This window comes from Scyliorhinus canicula, chromosome 3, assembly GCF_902713615.1.
Source record: "Scyliorhinus canicula chromosome 3, sScyCan1.1, whole genome shotgun sequence".
NCBI lineage: Eukaryota > Metazoa > Chordata > Chondrichthyes > Carcharhiniformes > Scyliorhinidae > Scyliorhinus > Scyliorhinus canicula.
This window is the reverse complement of record NC_052148.1, coordinates 118,837,480-118,854,984: the sequence shown is the minus strand read 5'-3', so window position 1 is coordinate 118,854,984 and position 17,505 is coordinate 118,837,480. Positions and strand designations below refer to the sequence as shown.

The 17,505-nt window shown below is 48.8% G+C and overlaps 1 protein-coding gene across 2 annotated transcripts in view; it reads right to left on the bottom strand.

The window, feature by feature from the left end:
• LOC119963724 overlaps nt 1-17,505 on the bottom strand; it is a 181,302-nt gene that overhangs the window by 19,581 nt on the left and 144,216 nt on the right. For both annotated transcript variants that reach the window (XR_005460140.1, XM_038793033.1), the window contains one exon: nt 8,684-8,770. Coding sequence is in view for 1 of the 2 variants with exons in the window: in XM_038793033.1 (XP_038648961.1) it covers nt 8,684-8,770 (87 nt within the window). In the remaining variant the exon portion in view is untranslated. The remainder of the gene's footprint in view (nt 1-8,683; nt 8,771-17,505) is intronic.

The following is a 17,505-nucleotide window of genomic DNA, read 5'->3' as shown; positions in this document are numbered from 1 at the left end:
TTATACCGGAGGCTGAAAAACTATTAATCAACTTGTTTTTAATTTAATCTACAGGTCAAATAGTATCAGCAGTGATGTCATCAGGTAATTAAGGACATGGTGATTCTTTTTAAAGAAATTTACAAAATTGCAATGTGCAACATTAAATATATGAAAAGGTTTGACAGTGTCTTTTTCATAAGATCACCTCACATTCTTCTAAACTCCAATGGTATGGCCCATCCTGCTTAACCTTTCTTCATAAGACAATTCCTTTATCCCCCTGAATATAAATGGCACTATCTCCTTTCCAAAGTCTCAAGTACAATGTTGGCAAATCTCGGAGCTCACCCTCTGGCATGTTGTGGCATCCTTGTGTCTTTCACAGGTCAGAATCAGTTGTAGAATGATTTCTTGCACCTGCCCCAGCCACAATGCTCATTCCTTTTATGTAGTGCAAGTCAGCTTTAATTTACGGTGGCCTCTTAAGATTTTGTGCCTCTTGCTTAGGTAACACAGTCAGTCAATGTGTTTAGCGCTGGCTGTACACTTGTGCTTGAAGCTGCTTGCGTTTGAACAAACTGGTGTGAGATAATCTTTCATCATGATCTCCCAGCCCAGTTTGGGACCTGGTCCAATTTTGCGGCCAAGGCAAACCAGCTCCGGCTAACTGCACAGTTCATAAGGTAGTCATGCACACATCTATCAATGTTGTGCTTTCATAATGAAAACAATTTGTTTGAATATATGTCATGAATTATCTGAGACTGTGATACTTCCAGCAATATGTATTTAAATAATTCAATATGGTGCTAGATCTGAATACAAACTCATTGGATGCCCCACTGAAGAAATTAAGGGTGATATCATATGCTCTGCACAGAAACCCAAAACCTAAATCTGAATAAAAGTAAGCTCTATGAAGTATATGCAAAATAATGAAAACCAATGAAGTAGCAATTCTGAAAGAAAAAACAAATGAATTGCTGATTTGAGAATGGGAACATATTCTGTGTGTGGATAACGGAATAAAAACATTTGGCTAAATTCCTTTCTGCCATTGGCAGCAAACACTTTTTCACACAAAGGAGATTAGAAATTCCTCTCAGAAAGCTGATTCCGGTTTGGCCAATTCAAAATTATTAAATTGAGATTGATGGATATTTGTTAGCAAGGGTATTGAGGTTACAGAAGTAAGGTGAGTAAAGGATGTTCGGATCCAGGTAAATCATCGCCTTACTGAGTAGCGGAACAGGTTCGAGGGGCGAAATGGCCTACTCCTGTTAATATTAATGCATCAAAAGCACAACCTATGATGTGACTTTGCAATACCTCAGTGACTCAAACTTAACAATGGTATAAGCAATCTAATAACTTTCTCAGTGAGATAATGAACTGAATTGAAGTACCAGCTTTGGCTGCAATTTAAATGAACAAAGTTCAGCGGCCAAATACTGTAGTCCTTGGCAGTTGATTTAGATATATGCGTTATTATTAGCGCTGCAAGGTTTTTTATGGAGCTCCAAACCAGCAAAAAGGGGACCAGGGAATCAGTTTTAGGGGCTGTCTCATTTTTGTAATTCTCTCTGTTCCTAATTAATTCAACATCATTTTATACACCATTTTTTATATCCAATTAGAAAAAGTACTGTAAGTACTAGAGTAAAGGCAGAATATAGTGCTAAGTAAATTTGAATTGTGCGACAATTTGAAATAAGTTACTTTGAATTAAGAGGAATAATAGATAGAGTTATGCAATCTTATTATAGGCACAATCTCTGTGCTTACAAATGATATCAAAGCAAGATATCGGGGCAGCACAGTAGCACATGTGATTAGCACAGTGGCTTCACTGCGCCAGGGTCCCAGGTTCGATTCCCTGCTGGTCAATGTCTGTGTGGAGTCTGCACATTCTCCCCGTGTCTGCATGCGTTTCCACCGGGTGCTCCGGTTTCCTCCCACAGTCCAAAGATGTGCAGGTTAGGTGGACTGGCCATGATAAATTGCCCGTAGTGACCAAAAAAGGTTAGGAGGGGTTATTGGGTTACGGGGATAGGGTGGAAGTGAGGGCTTAAGTGGGTCGGTGCAGACTCGATGGGCTGAATGGCCTCCTTCTGCACTGTATATTCTATGTTCAATGTAAATATGGGAAATACAGAAAGATATATTTTCCATTTTTGGTAACTGGACTAATATATTACAAATGAAGCTTAATATGGTGGTGGTGTGTTACAGTTCTTTGAGGGAGTCCAAGTTGCTGGAGCAACATGCCATGTTACATGCATGTGATAGTCTGGAAATTTAGATAGTAATGGTGGAGGCTTCAATGTTCCCACCATTACATAGCTGACCAGGAAGCTCTTCTGCTCTTATCGCCTGCCTTTGGAGTTTTTGAAAGGATCAGTAAATTGATATGTTAGGAACGCACCTTGAAGCTCCATATAGGTAGGTGTAAAATAAATCTCTGAATCAGCAGAGTACAGTTCCTACTGCCATTTGGTTACGTTTCATTGCACTGCTTCCAGAATTAAAGCCTGTGCCTAGCAAGTTACCAGAGAACATTCTGCGGCAGGTGTTCTGCCACCACCAAGATGTTTGAGGGGAGTGGAGAGGTAGAGCTGGATGCCAGCAGCATAAGTATGAAATATGACAAGTCAACATCTGAGGCTGAATTTTATGCATCATCTGTGGGAAGGAAAGCAGGCGGGTGCAGCCATAAAATTTGGCACCATGCCATCGGTGGGCTGCCAGCTGACCCATCCTCGCTCCCATGCAATTTTACAAGTAACGGGGTAGCCTCAAGCGGACCACCTGCATATGACACAGTTGAGACCATCAAGTGGGGAAATGATGCCTGCTTAATGGGCGCATCCCATCACTGCTCCACTTTAATAGTTAGCAGGAGAGGCCGGCGCCCAAAGTGCAGCCCGGTGGGTTTGCCTTGCAGGCTGCTGGCCACGGGAGGGGGGGGGGGTTTAACCTCGCCGAGTTTAACCTTCTCCCTCTTGCTCTGTGCAATATGCTCGCCTACCCCCTCCCCAGGACCTCCTGAGATACCTGGCGATCTGAGTCCATTGCTGAATACCTGCCTTCCCAGTGTTCTCAATGCAATACTGGCAATGGTCACTGATCCTTGTGGCACTGTCAGTACTGGAGAAATTCCAGTTACCAATTGTGGTAGTCACCGCTGTTGTATTATATTGTATATACTGCACTGCATACGAGGGTATTACGGTAAGGCCAGGGCCGGCTCAAGGCACCGGCAACTCGGGCAGTCGCCCAGGGCGCCATGTGCTAGGGGGCGCCAGAGACTCGGGTCCCGCGCATGCGCAGTTGGGCAGGTGCCAACCAGCGCATGCGCGGTGGCCGCCCTCCCCAGGGCGGCCCCCCCACCGCTCGGTCCGCTCCCCCCTCGGTCCGCCCCCCCCCCCGCTCGGTCCGCCCCCCCCCACCCCGGTCCCCCCCCCCCCCCCCGCCCCGGTCCCGTCCCCCCCCGCCGCCAAGGTCCCCCCCCCGCCAAGGTCCCCCCCCCCGCCCTGGTCCCCCCCCCCACGCCCCGGTCCCCCCCCCCCCCGCCCCGGTCCCCCCCCCCCGCCCCGGTCCCCCCCCCACCCCCCCTCGGGTCCGCACCCCCCCTCGGGTCCGCACCCCCCCTCGGGTCCGCACCCCCCCTCGGGTCCGCACCCCCCGTGGGTCCGCCCCCCCCCCGCCGGTCCGCGCCCCCCCCCCCCCGCGGGTCTGCCCCCCCCCCTCGGGCCCGCCCCGCCCCCCTTGGCCCCGCCCCGCCCCCTCGGCCCCGCCCACTCCCCCCCTCGGCCCTGCCCCTCCCCCCCCTCGCCCCCCCCTCAGCCCCGCCCCCCCGGCCCCGCCCCCCCCCAAGGGCGCCGAAGTTCAGCTTGCCCGGGGCGCCAGCAACCCTAGGGCCGGCGCTGGGTAAGGCCCCTGTACTACAGGTACGGGGGTAGATCCCTGCCTGCTAGCTCCGTCCAGTAGTGGAGTATAAATGTGTGGGCTCTCCGAACTGCAGCCATTTCGGCAGCAGCTGCAGGAGGCTACACATCTCTGTGTAATAAAGCCTCGATTACTCTCTATTCTCGTCTCGTCTTAATTGATAATGCATCAATTTATCATGCAGAGATTTTAAAACGATGGATCTCCGCATCAAGCCTGATTGCCTGCAGCTGCACCCTCAAGCAAACAATGGCAAGTAAGCCTTTGCACATTGGCTAGCTTGCTTTGAGGCATACACAGGATCTGCGACTGACCCACACTCAGAGGCACAGAAGCTCCAGATCCTCCACACGCGCTTGAGCTCGGACATCTTCCCCCTCATCCGGGACACGCCGACATACGCTGAGGCCATGGCGCTACTGAAGGAGAAATACATGCAGCAGACCAGTAAGATCTATGCCAGGCACCTCCTCGCCACACGGCATCAACTCCCCGGTGAGTCTGTGGAGGATTTCTGGCGTGCCCTCCAAATCCTATTAAGAGACTACGATTGTCAGGCCGTCTCGGCTTCTGAACATTCGGACTTGCTACTTAGAGACGCGTTCGTTACAGGCATAGAGTCCGCCTACATCTGCCAGCAACTCTTAGAAGGGCTACGCTTGTCCTCACGGCGACCAAGAAACTAGCGCTCTCACTCACGGTCGCCTCACGCCACATTCAAGAGTATGCCCTCGACCGCGTGGCCCAACCCTCCTGGACATAGTGGACCCCGCCAGCGAACGCCCTACTGTGCAACCCATCAGCGACCGCCTCCAGCCAACCCCAGGCCTGCGCCGCACGGCAACCAAACAACCCCGGGGGACCCAAGTGCTATTTCTGAGGACAGTCCAAGCACCCCCCACAACGCTGCCTGGCACGGAGTATGCTCTGCAAGGCCTGCGGTAAGAAAGGACATTTTGCTTTTGCGTGCCAGGCCCGCCCGGTCACCGCCGTTGCCCCGGCGACCCCATGTGCGACCCTCGGGCACCGCCATCTTCCTCCCCGCAGACCACGTGCTGCCCGTGGGTGCCGCCATCTTCCTCGCCAACTTGCTCACCTCACATGTGCGGCCCGTGGGCGCCACCATCTTGCCCGCCTCAGGACACGTGCGGCCCGTGTGTGCCGCCATCTTGCCCGCCCCAGGTCACGTGCGGCCCGTGGGCGCCGCCATCTTCCTCGCCTCAGGATCCCTGCTCGTCGAACACCTCATCGGGCCGCTCATCGCCTGCAACCGCCGCCGACCAACCACGCCTGGCCTCCATTACGATCGACCAGACACGACCGCACAACCTCGCGACCTCGTCGACAATGGTGAAGATCGACGGGCACAAGATTTTGTGCCTTCTGGACTCCGGGAGCACTGAGAGCTTCATCCACCCCGATACGGAAAGGCGCTGCTCCCTCACAGTACACCCCACCAACCAGAGAATCTCCCTGGCCTCCTGATCCCACTCCGTGGCGATCCAGGGGTACTGCACTGCCACCCTCACCATCCAGGGAGTAAAGTTCAGCGGCTTCCGCCTCTACGTCCTCCCCAACCTCTGCGTTGCCTTGCTACTTGGCCTGGACTTCCAGTGCAACCTCCAGAGCCTAATGTTCAAATTTGGCGGGCCCCTACCACCCCTTACTGTATGCGCCCTCACAACCCTCAAGGTCGGCCCACCTTCCCTGTTTGTGAACCTCACCCCGGATTGCAAACCCGTCGCCACCAGGAGCAGACGGTACAGTGCCGAGGACAGGACCTTCATCAGGTCTGAGGTCCAGCGGCTGCTACAGGAAGGTATTATCGAGGCCAGCAACAGCTCCTGGAGAGCCCAGTGTAAAAACTGGGGAGAAAAACAGGATAGTCGTTGACTACAGTCAGACCAACAACCGGTACATGCAGCTCGATGCGTACCCCCTCCCTCGCAGATCTGATATGGTCAATCAGATTGCACAGTACCAGGTCTTCTCGACAGTAGACCTGAAATCTGCCTACCGCCAGCTCCCCATTCACAAGGCGGACCGCCCATACACCGCATTTGAAGCGGACGGCCGCCTTTACCACTTCCTTAGGGTTCCCTTCGGCATCACTAACGGCGTCTCGGTCTTCCAACGGGAGATGGACCGAATGGTTGACCAGTACGGACTGCGGGCCACCTTCCCGTACCTGGACAATGTCACCATCTGCAGCAACGACCAGCAGGACCACACGCTGACTTTTCCAAACTTTGCCACACCGCCAAACTCCTCAACCTAACCTACAACAAGGAGAAGTGTATGTTCAGCATGGACCGGTTATCCATCCTCGGCTATGTGGTCCAGAACGGAGTTCGAGGGCCCGTCCATGATCGTATGCAACCCTCATGGAACTCCTCCCCCCCCCCCCACTGCCCCAAGGCCCTCAAACGATGTCTGGGGTTCTTTTCGTACTACGCCCAGTGGGTCCCAAACTATGCCATCAAGGCCCGCCCACTCATTCAATCCACCGTTTTTCCACTAATGGCTGAGGCTCACCAGGCCTTCAACCGTATCAAGGCTGACATCGTCAAGGCCGCGATGCACGCAGTCGACGAGACGCTCGCCTTTCAAGTCGAGAGCGATCATCAGACGTCGCTCTGGTCAACCAGGCAGGCAGCCCCATGGCATTCTTTTCCCGCACCCTCCATGCCTCCGAAATTCGGCACTCCTCCATCGAAAAGGAGGCCCAGGCCATCGTAGAAGCTGTGCGACATTGGAGGCATTTCCTGGCCGGCAGGAGATTCACACTCCTCACTGACCAAAGGTCGGTTGCCTTCATGTTTAGCAACACACAGCGGGGTAAGATCAAAAACGATAAGATCTTGAGGTGGAGGATCGAGCTCTCCACCTACAATTATGAGATTTTGGATTGCCCCGGTAAGCTCAACGAACCCCCCCGTGTCCTATCCCGAGGGACATGTGCCAGCGCACAAGTAGACCGACCCCGCACCCTGCACGACGATCTCTGTCACCCAGGGGTCACCCACTTTTATCACTTCATAAAGGCCCACAATCTGCCCTACTCCATCGAGGAAGTCAGGGCTATCACCAGAGACTGCCATGTCTGCGCGGAGTGTAAAGAAGACCTCCCGCCCCTTGTGCGCCTCAGCGTGGACTTTAAAGGGCCCCTCCCCTCGACCGACCGCAACACGTATTTCCTCAATGTGGTCGACGAGTACTCGAGATTCCCCTTCGCCATCCCATGCCCCGACATGACGTCTGCCACCGTCATCAAAGCCCTTAACACCACCTTCACTCAGTTCGGTTTCCCCGCCTACGTCCACAGCAACCGAGGATCCTCATTCATGAAAATGAAAATTGCTTATTGTCACGAGTAGGTTTCAATGAAGTGACTGTGAAAAGCCCCTAGTCGCCACATTCCGGCGCCTGTCCGGGGAGGCTGGTACGGGAATCGAACCGTGCTGCTGGCCTGCTTGGTCTGCTTTAAAAGCCAGCGATTTAGCCCAGTGAGCTAAAACAGCCCCATGAGCGATGAGCTGCACCAGTACCTGCTCAACAGGGGCATGGCCTCAAGCAGGACGACCAGCTACAACCCCCGGGGAAACGGGCAGGTGGAGCAGGAGAATGGGACGGTCCAGAAGGCCGTCCAGCTGGCCCTACGGTCCAGGAATCTCCCGGCCTCCCGCTGGCAGGAGGTCCTCCCTGACGCCCTTCACTCCATTCGGTCGCTCCTGTGCACTGCGACTAACAAAACCCCCCATGAACGTCTCTTTGCCTTCCCTAGGAAGTCCACCTCCGGGATTTAGCTCCCAACATGGCTGGCAGCTCTAGGCTACACTACGTAGCATACCCCGACGGCCGCCAAGACACAGTCTCCCTTCGGGACCTGGCACCAGCTGGGTCCCCACACACACCCCCCCCTCTCTGCCCCGGTGCCACCCTCCCTCCCCCCAGCGCACCCCACCACAGCCCCCGCTCCAGGACGATCCGTCCTTCTCTTGGTCCCACCCGGGGATGAAGAGGATGTCGACACGCTCCCGGAGTCACCGACGACCGAGCCAACATCTGATGGGCCACCAACACTGCGGCGCTCTCAACGAGAGATCAAGGCGCCCGTTCATCTAAATTTGTAACCTCCTCTGAAATTTTAATGACAACCTGTATGTAAATAGTTTTCCACCACCCCCGCTGGACTCATTTCTAACAGGGGGTGAATGTGGTAGTCACCACTGTTGTATTATATTGTATATACTGCACTGCATATGAGGGTATTATGGTAAGGCCCCTATACTACAGGTACAGGGGTAGATCCCTGCCTGCTGGCAGCAGCTGTGGGAGGCCACACATCTCTGTGTAATAAAGCCTCGATTACTGTCTACTCGTCATAATTGATATTGCATCACCAATTGGCTGGCTTCTCGCAGGAGGGACTGAAGTGTCACCCCATAATAATTAAAGCTACATCAGCCAAATAAATGAAAGTGAGGCGCGCCACTTAAATGAGGCGGTCTTTCCCCCAATATTTACACTGGTACGCATGGATCCTGCACTCAGCAAATCATCCAGTCCACAAAGAACAATTTGTAAATATGGAAAAGTCTGGTGCCAAGGTTGGAACCTTGGGCCACACCACTTGTGTGGGTAGGTAGGAAAAGCTGCACAAAGATAGATAGATAGATGGATAGATGGATAGACAGACAGACCATGGATGCTGAAAAGTCAGCCATTCCACGTCTATCTAATTAAAACTTACGAAAATGCCTCCCTGTTCCATGGTCCCTATTTTCACAAATGTAGATGAAGCATTCTCAGGTGGTCTCGCTATCAGCACAGACTGATCCTTTGGAAGAAGAACAGATCATGATTGTTACACAAAAGAAAGATACCACAAATTCTAGAAATCTGAAATAAAACAGGAAATAATGGAATTACTCAGCAATTCAGGCAGCATCAGTGGAGACGGGAATTGAGTTAATTTTTCAAGGCAATAACTTGTCTGATTTATTTTAGTATACTGTACGGAAAGAAAGCTATTTCTTGGTAATGACATGTAAAATATAATCAAAATACTGAATTAATTTCATTTTGGTTTAATAATTACAAGTTTCGGGGCAGCACGGTGGCACAGTGGTTAGCATTGCTGCCTACGGCGCTGAGGACCCGGGTTCGGATCCCGGCTCTGGGTCACTGTCCGTGTGGAGTTTGCACATTCTCCCCGTGTCTGCGTGGGTTTCACCCCCACAACCCAAAAGATGTGCAAGATAGGTGGATTGGCGACACTAAATTGCCCTTAATTGGAAAAAACTAATTGGGTACTCTAAATTTATTTTTAAAAAATAATAATAATAATTACAAGTTTGTATTTTCTATGCTATAGAAAGAAGAGCAGGAAACCTCCCTCTGCAGCCTCTCTGCCTTTGGCCTACTATAATGTTCCAATGAAGCTTAATGTCAGGTCAAGAAAATGCACCTCATCTTGTGACTGGGGATTTACAGTTTTCCAAATTCAACATTTCCATTTAGATTGTAACCTGTTTTATAATTCCGTTCCTTTGTTTGGTGCTTCTCTTTCTTTTCCCTTTTTGTTGCTTTGGACCGCAGATATTCAGGATTCTGCCATTTGCACCTCCTCGAGATACATATTTTCTTCCTTTACAGATCCCATTACCACTCCCTTTGACCCTGCACCACTAAATGTGTTGCAATTCAAATATTCCTACCCCCTATCTAAGACAGGTTTCCCTTTTATTCTTCTTCCCATCCCTCCTCCTTTTCACTTGTTTAATATCGATGACATTTCTAACATTTCTCAGTTCTGATGAAAGGTTAGAGAAGCCTCTCACGAGATTTAACAGCCTCATCGCGTCCGAGTCGGGCGTGACTAGGCCAGTAGATCGGGCCCAAAATAGACAAACGTAACTATAAAAATGAATGTTGGATAGCAGTTGGCAACCTCAACAAAAGCATTCAGCACCCTAATCTGCTCCCCCCCCCCCCCCCCAATTATCCAAACTACCTGTCTTGACTCCCTCCATGACCCACTTGATAAAACCTTCTCCTACCAGACCCACACGCTGAACATACCAACCCTTCTGAATAACACTTCCCACATTGACTGTGGTGACTGTTTCCACTACCACCAAAAGCCCGAGTTCTACCCACAAGGACCCCACCATCGACAGCACCTTCCCAGAACCTCTCCAAACACTCTAACTCCTGGACATTCTCTTACTTCCTCTGACGTTGCCCCACTCCCTTCCCCAGTCCCTCTGCCCACCCTTCACTTGTAAGCCTGCCGCACCTCTTCAGCCTTCGCTTTCTACCCTAACCTCTCCCTTCCAGACTTTGCCTACCTCCCTTGTCCAGCCTTAGTACAGTATTTTTTAATGTCACTCAATATGAATCAAGTTATGGAGGTCCCCAAAAAGGAGAAAGCAGCAACCGCTGACTTCAAATTTGTGGAAGAGATAAAGCTTGCCACTTATATAGAGTTGTAAAACTGAACATTCTAAATTCTTGCTGGTGAAGAACGTATTTTAGAGGGCGGACTTAATTCCGATGAGATGGCCCTTTAATGAGCATGCAGAGATGCTAATACATGCAAATTGGATTTGACTGTTCATTGGGAAACTTGGTGGGGGGTTAAGAAGAGCGGCAGTGTGGGGAGGGGGTTGAAACAGTGCTGGAGGAGGTGAGAGTGGTGAGTGAGCAGGGGTTATGGGGGAGCTAGTGAGCGGGGGGTAGGAGCTAGTCAGAGGGGTAGGAGTTGTGAGCAGAGCTGAGGTGGGGGAGGAGGTTGAGCAGGGCTGGAAGGGGGAGGGTATTGTGCGAAAAGTCGGTAGTGTAGGAGTTGGGGTGAGTGGAGTACAGGTGTTGGAGGAGGTGGGACAGCAGAGCAGGAGGTGCTGGCTTGCTTTAACATTCCCCAGTGCTGTTCTCTTGTGTAAGTCCTACACCTGCTAGGAGCAGGTCCTGAATAAACATCATAAATAACTGAAGAAGTACTGGGTTGTCAGCAACAGTTTACGCACGGTCGGGTCCTGACGTGACCCCCATCACATGGGCTCCCATTAATCCATTTCTGGTGAACCACAAGTTCTAAGTTCCAGTGTATGTCAGCTCCCCATGACCTGCAGTGCCACTGCAGCTCTCTATAGCAATGAAGATCTCAGTGGAAAACGTCTGCTCGGCCTGAAAACATGATTCTGAGCTTTCTGTCACCTGCCTTTTTAATCTACATCTTACTCTCACTCGGACCTCTCTGTCCTCTGCCTCCTGCAGTGTTCCACAAAGTTCAATGCAAGCTTGAGGAACAGCACCTTAATTTAGGCACTTTACAACCTTCTGAACTCAAGATGGAGTTCAACTATTCCTGATCTGCTCCTATTTTTGTTTCTTCTTTTCTTTGCAAGGTTTGGTTTTAGTCCAAATTTTCTCTTGATTTTGCTTTCAAACAACAGTTGTTCATTGTTCTGCCATTCACCCATCCTTGAAACACTTTTTGTCTTCACTAATGTCCCATTACTACTCCCTTTGCCAACCACACCAACACTCTTTTGTCCGTTAATCTCTCCTATCTTTCACCCTATCACATGCCTTCCCATTGTGTTCTTTTCCCACCCTACCCCTTTCACTTGTCTGAATCCTATTACATTTTTAAATGTTTCCGTTCTGATGGAAGGTACATCAATTGAGTCCCTCTCCACAGTTGCTGCCTGATCTGTTATTTCTAGAATTTTCTGTTTTTATTACAAACCAGAGAGAGTCCTTCTGTGCATAATAAAATTGCAAAGGCACATACTTTGTTCACAGATAAAACTTACAGCCACACTTAGCAAAATAGTCTTTATTAGCTCGATCATTGCATTATGAGCAACATGATACAATATCACGTTAATCTGGATTACTTTTAAGGAATTCTGTAGCTAATAAGGCGTAAAGGAGCTGGTGAGTTTTCACTGAAAATTCGAAATCAACTTTCAACAGATGTTGGTCCACCTCCAATTATTATATTAACAGCGTTTAATTCACTGATTAGAGAAGAACCCATAAACCAAGTACCTATTTTTCTTCAAATATTTATTTGGAAATGAAATATTTAGTGATTTGAGCCAAGTAATTACTGTTGGTTAAATTAGTGTCCTCAAATTACATTCCTCTGTTCCCTCTTTCAACAAAGGCAGTAACTGTTTAAAATGTAACGGTTGCTGGTTCATTTAGAGGAGTACAATGTAATATAATTGCATTAAACATTAATATGCAAATATTATTAACAGTGATTTCTAGATGACTAGCTTTACTGTACTTGTAAACAATCATTGTGAACATCAGGTGGAACAGTGGTTGGCACAGCTGCCTCACAGCGCCACGGATCCAGGTTCAATTCCGGCCTTGGGTGACTGTCTGTGTGGAGTTTGTATGTTCTCCCTGTATTTCCTCCAGGTGCTCAGGCTTCCTCCCATAGTCCAAAGATGAGCACGTTAGGTGGATTGGCCATGATCAATGCATGGAGTTTGGGTGGGGGAGTGGGCTTAGGGCTCTCCACTTTCGGAGGGTCGGTGCGGACTCGATGGGTCGAATGGCCTCCTTCTGCACTGTAGGGACTCTATGGATTTCCTGAAAACAACTCCATGGAGCACAGATTTGCTCAGCTAATTGAGTTTTTAATGTCATTCCCGGGTGTGTGACTTTGTAAATAGTTTAAATAAAGTCAAATTAAATGAACGACGCAACTATGTGGGAGAGTAATGAAGTCATAAACATTTTAATTGTAGCACAATCTGAAGGTGGATCCTTTAATTATTGTTGATGGTAGTAACTCCTGCTCCTGCCCTCTCCAAAAGAGAAAATGTTGATTCACCTGGGCCCCTCAGGCAATGTTGTTCTCTCATAGACTGTGTAGATATTGACATTTGATTATACTGTCAGTTCATAATTTAAAATAAAAGTAATTGCATCAATAATCTGGAATCTTCAGCAACAGTCTTTAAAAAAATGTCAAACTTCCAATTGACTCAGTAAGAATAATTTGTGACTAATCAGCCTGCTGTCCTATTCCACGAACAAAAGGTGAACCGAATTCATTGAAACTCATTCAACATTTATCGCATGAATTAAATATTGTTTTGTTTATCCAAGAGGAAAATCTATAAATTGTTAGCAGTGTGGAAGGTTTGTATGTTCTCCCCATGTCTGCGTGGGTTTCCTCTGGGAGCAACGGTTTCCTCCGATATTCCAACGACGTACATGTTAGATGGGGTTACGGGGATAGGGCGGGGTCGTGGGCCGAGGTGGGGTGCTCTTTCGGAGGGTCAGTGCAGATCCGATGGGCCACATGGCCTCCTTCTGCATTGTGTGGATTCTGTGGATATATTTCCATGGAAGTTAACAATTAAACAGCGAATTTAAATGAAAATAAAAGAACAGACAAGTAACAAGACCAGCTGGCATCTAGAAGAACAATGAGATGCGATTTGACCAGTAACAAAGATTAGCAGGAGTCTAGAGACATTAAGGTGCACATGGCCGTATTAGAAATATTGTTTACCAGATATCAGTGGGGCTGTACAAATTACAACTTCTAAAGGCAAGGAATTTGAGAGAGGCAGTCAGTAGAATCCATAGGGGAATAGCAAAAATACTAAATAATATAAGTGCTAGCACCCTTACTGAAAAGGAGGCTAGTTCTCCATCCAACAATCAGGCAGGCTAGTTCCAGCTGTGATCCAAGCCAAGGAAGCCTATTTCCTCTAACATTTAGAGTCACTGCATATTGTAGATATTCTCCTCTAAAAGACACAGCTTTGTTCTTTCGCTGAACCAGGAAGAGACATTTTCCGGGACTTGGTCACCTAAGTGATATTGTGTAATAATTATTAACCGGATTTGAGCTATAGAGTTACTAAAATTGGACATTGCTTGGGAAAAGGATGTCTCAGTGAGTTCAGGGAACATGGGTATATAACAGGGAATAAGAGGTAACTTCAGATGCAACACGTGTATAGTTATTTATATACTTAAGTGTCATAATGTATATTAGTTCTTTGGTGTGTTTTGTTAAACTTTAATAAATATTCTGTGTTAATTGTCTGCACAACAACTGGACTGGTTCCTCGCTGGCTTGGACATTGTTCCTCACATTATTCCAAACAAATATACCATTAACCAGTGTTTCAAATTATCCTTCGAGGTTTTGAGACACTCTCACATATTAATATGATTTTATTATTCTCACAGTTGGAGTAAAAAATACTAAATGAAACCTGTTCAATCAGTATAGTTAACAAATCACCCCATGTTGAAATGTAGATTGAACTGTGTCAACAGTTTTGTTAATTTTACTCCTTTTTGGTCATTCACGGGGTGCATACGTGAGATTTTGAACTCCCTGGCCAAGCACATCTTTTTATTTTATAGATCAGTGTCCAATTTGGTCAATTTTGTTCAGAGCATGAAGATATATTGTAATTTACATTGACACAACCATTCTGTCTATCATCTATTGTCCTCACTATCAACATTCTGGGGGTTACCATTGCCCAGAAGCTGATCTGGACTGGCCATAAAAATACCATGGCGACAAGAGCAGGGCAGAGACTAGGAATCCTGCAACGAGTAACTCACTTCCTGACTCCCCACAGGCTGTCCACCATCTACAAGGCACAATCAGGAGTGTGATGGAATGCTCTCCGCTTGTCTGGACGAGCATCATCAACACTTGAGAAGGTTAACACCGTCCAGGACAAAGCAGCCCACTTCCACAAACCTTCACTCACTCCGCCATTGATGAACAGTAACAGCCGTGTGTACCATCTACAAGATGCACTGCAACTACTCACCAAGGCTCCATCAGCAGCACCTTCCAAACCCACGACTACTCCTGTCTAGAAGGACAATTGAAGCAGCACATGGGAACACCACCACCTGGAAGTTCCCCTCCAAGTCACTCACCACCCTGACTTGGAAATATATCACTGTTCCTTCACTGTTGCTGGGTCAAAACCCTGGCACTTTCTTCTTCAAAGCATTGTCGATGTATCTACACTGCATGGACTGCAATGGTTCAAGATGGCAGCTCACCACTACCTTCTAAAGGGCAATTAGTAATAAGCAATAAACGCTGGCCTAACCAGCGCCATCCACATCCTCTAAATGAATAACAAAAAGATTTGATTATTTCTATGCTTCATTCTGTTCTACTCTCTTTCATCACCGAATAAAAGATTTTTCTTGGCAAACCTCAAATAATTTTCATTTTATAATAAAAGGAGACAATTTCACCAATGTAAAATAGCATAATTAGGCATTCTCTCTTTTCAAATGTTGTGCTGTATGGTTCCTCAGTCAGGGCTGAATATTGTTTATGAATAGTTAAAGAACTTGCTAGAAAGGACAAGTAATATTTCCTCTACCACCTAATGAACATTGGAATTCTGGTCATAACAGAAATAAAAATTACATTCCAGCTTTGTCAGGAACACAATGGGTGGGATTCTCCCCTATCCGGCAGGATGAGGGGTCATGGCGGGACGGAGTGGCGTGTACCACTCCGGCGTTAGGCCGCCCCAAAGGTGCATAATCCTCCGCACCTACAGGGGCTAGGCCGGCACCAGAGTGGTTTGCGCCCCGCCGGCCAGCATGTAAGGCCTTTGGCGCCGCGCCAGCCGGGTCAAAGGGATTACGCCCGCCGGCACGGGTCCGCGGCTGCTGATGTCATCCCCGCACATGCGCAGGGGGGGTTCACCTTCACGCCATCCATCGCGGAGGACCACATGGCCAGCGAGTAGGAAAAGAGTGCCCCCACGACACAGGCCCGCCCGCAGATTGGTGAGCCCCGATCATGCCCCCCCCCCCGGGGCCAGATCGCCCCCCCGCACCCACCCCACCCCCCCCCCCCCCCCCCCCACCCCAGGACCCCAGAGCTCACCCGCACTGGCAGATCCCGCCGGTAAGGGACCTAGTCCAATTTATGCCGGCGGGACCTGCATAGAACGAGCGGGACTTCGGCACACAGCGGGGCGGAGAATCGCCGGGGGGGCGCCGCAGCGAGCAGCCACCGACAAGCGCGGCGCGATTCCCACCCCCGCCGAATCTCCGGCGCCGGAGAATTTGGTGGCCGGCAGGTGCAGGATTCACCACCCCCCCCCCCCCCCCCCCCCCACCCCCACCCCCACCCCAGCGATTCGGGAAACGCTGTTCTCTCTGGGAAGATCGCATTTTCCCATTTTCCATGCCCGAGGTGCAATGAGAAGGATGAAAACCTCATTTAAATACATTATTAGTGAGCCCTCCAGCCTCGACTTCCCCCTTCACTAAATACTCAGTAGCATTTGGCATAAGGTCAATGAGCTGATGGCACAAATAGTGAGAAATGGGTATGATTTGGTGGGGATGACTGAAACATGGTTGCAGGAGGACCGGGACTGGGAGTTGAATGTCTAAGGATATTCAGTATTCCAAAAGGATAGACAGGATGGAACAGGAGGTGCAGTTGCTTTATTGGATAAAGATGACATCAAAGCTGTATTGAGAAATTATCTTGGGGCTAAGAATAGATCTGGGTGAAAATAAAAAACAAGAGAAAAAACTCCTTGGAAGGAGCAATTTAGAGGCCCCCGAGCAATACTTCCAAAGTAGGGCATAGAAGAAACCAAGGAATAATATGGGCTTGTGAGAAGGGCACAGCAGTAACCATGGGTGATTTTAATATGCATATTGACTGGATTAATCAAATTGGCAAGGGTGGCCTCGAGGGAGGTTTCATAGAATGCATGAGGGATTGTTTCTTAGAGCAAAATGTTATGGAGCCAACCAGGGAGTAAGCTATTTTAGATTTAGTATTATGTAACAAAGAAGGGTTGATAAATAGTATTTTCGTTAAGGATCCTCTTGGAAGGAGTGATCACAGCATGTTAGAATTTCAAATTCAGATTGTGCGAGAGAGGACAGAGTGCCAAACTAGAGTTTTAGAGTTGGGCAGAGATCATTATACAGGCCTGAGGAAAGAGTTGGCCCAAGTAGACTGGGCATAGTTAATTGAGGGTAGAACAGTTGAGGAACAATGGCGGATGTTCAGGGAGGTATTAAATGCCTCTCAATTAAAGTATATTCCTGAGAGGAAGAGAAATTGTAAAAGGGATAAAACATTCCATGGCTAAACAAGGAAGTCTAGGCAAACACTAAGGCATAACATACTGCGAAAGCTAGTGGTAAGCCTGTCCTGTTCGGGTACACTGAGGGAGAATTCAGAATGTCCAATTCACCTCACAGCACTTCTTTCTGGACTTGTGGGAGGAAACCGGAGCATCCGGAGGGAGAATTCAGAATGTCCAATTCACCCCACAGCATGTCTTTCGGAACTTGTGGGAGGAAACCGGAGCATCGGGAGGAAACCCACGCAGACACAGGGAGAGTGTGCAGACTCCGCACAGACAGTGACCCAAGCCGACAATCGAACCTGGGACCCTGGTGCCGTGAAGCAACAATGCTAAAGGAAACTAGCAGAAAACATAAACACTGATACCAAGAGCTTCTATAAGTATATAAACAGGAAGAGAATAGTTAAAGTAAATGTTA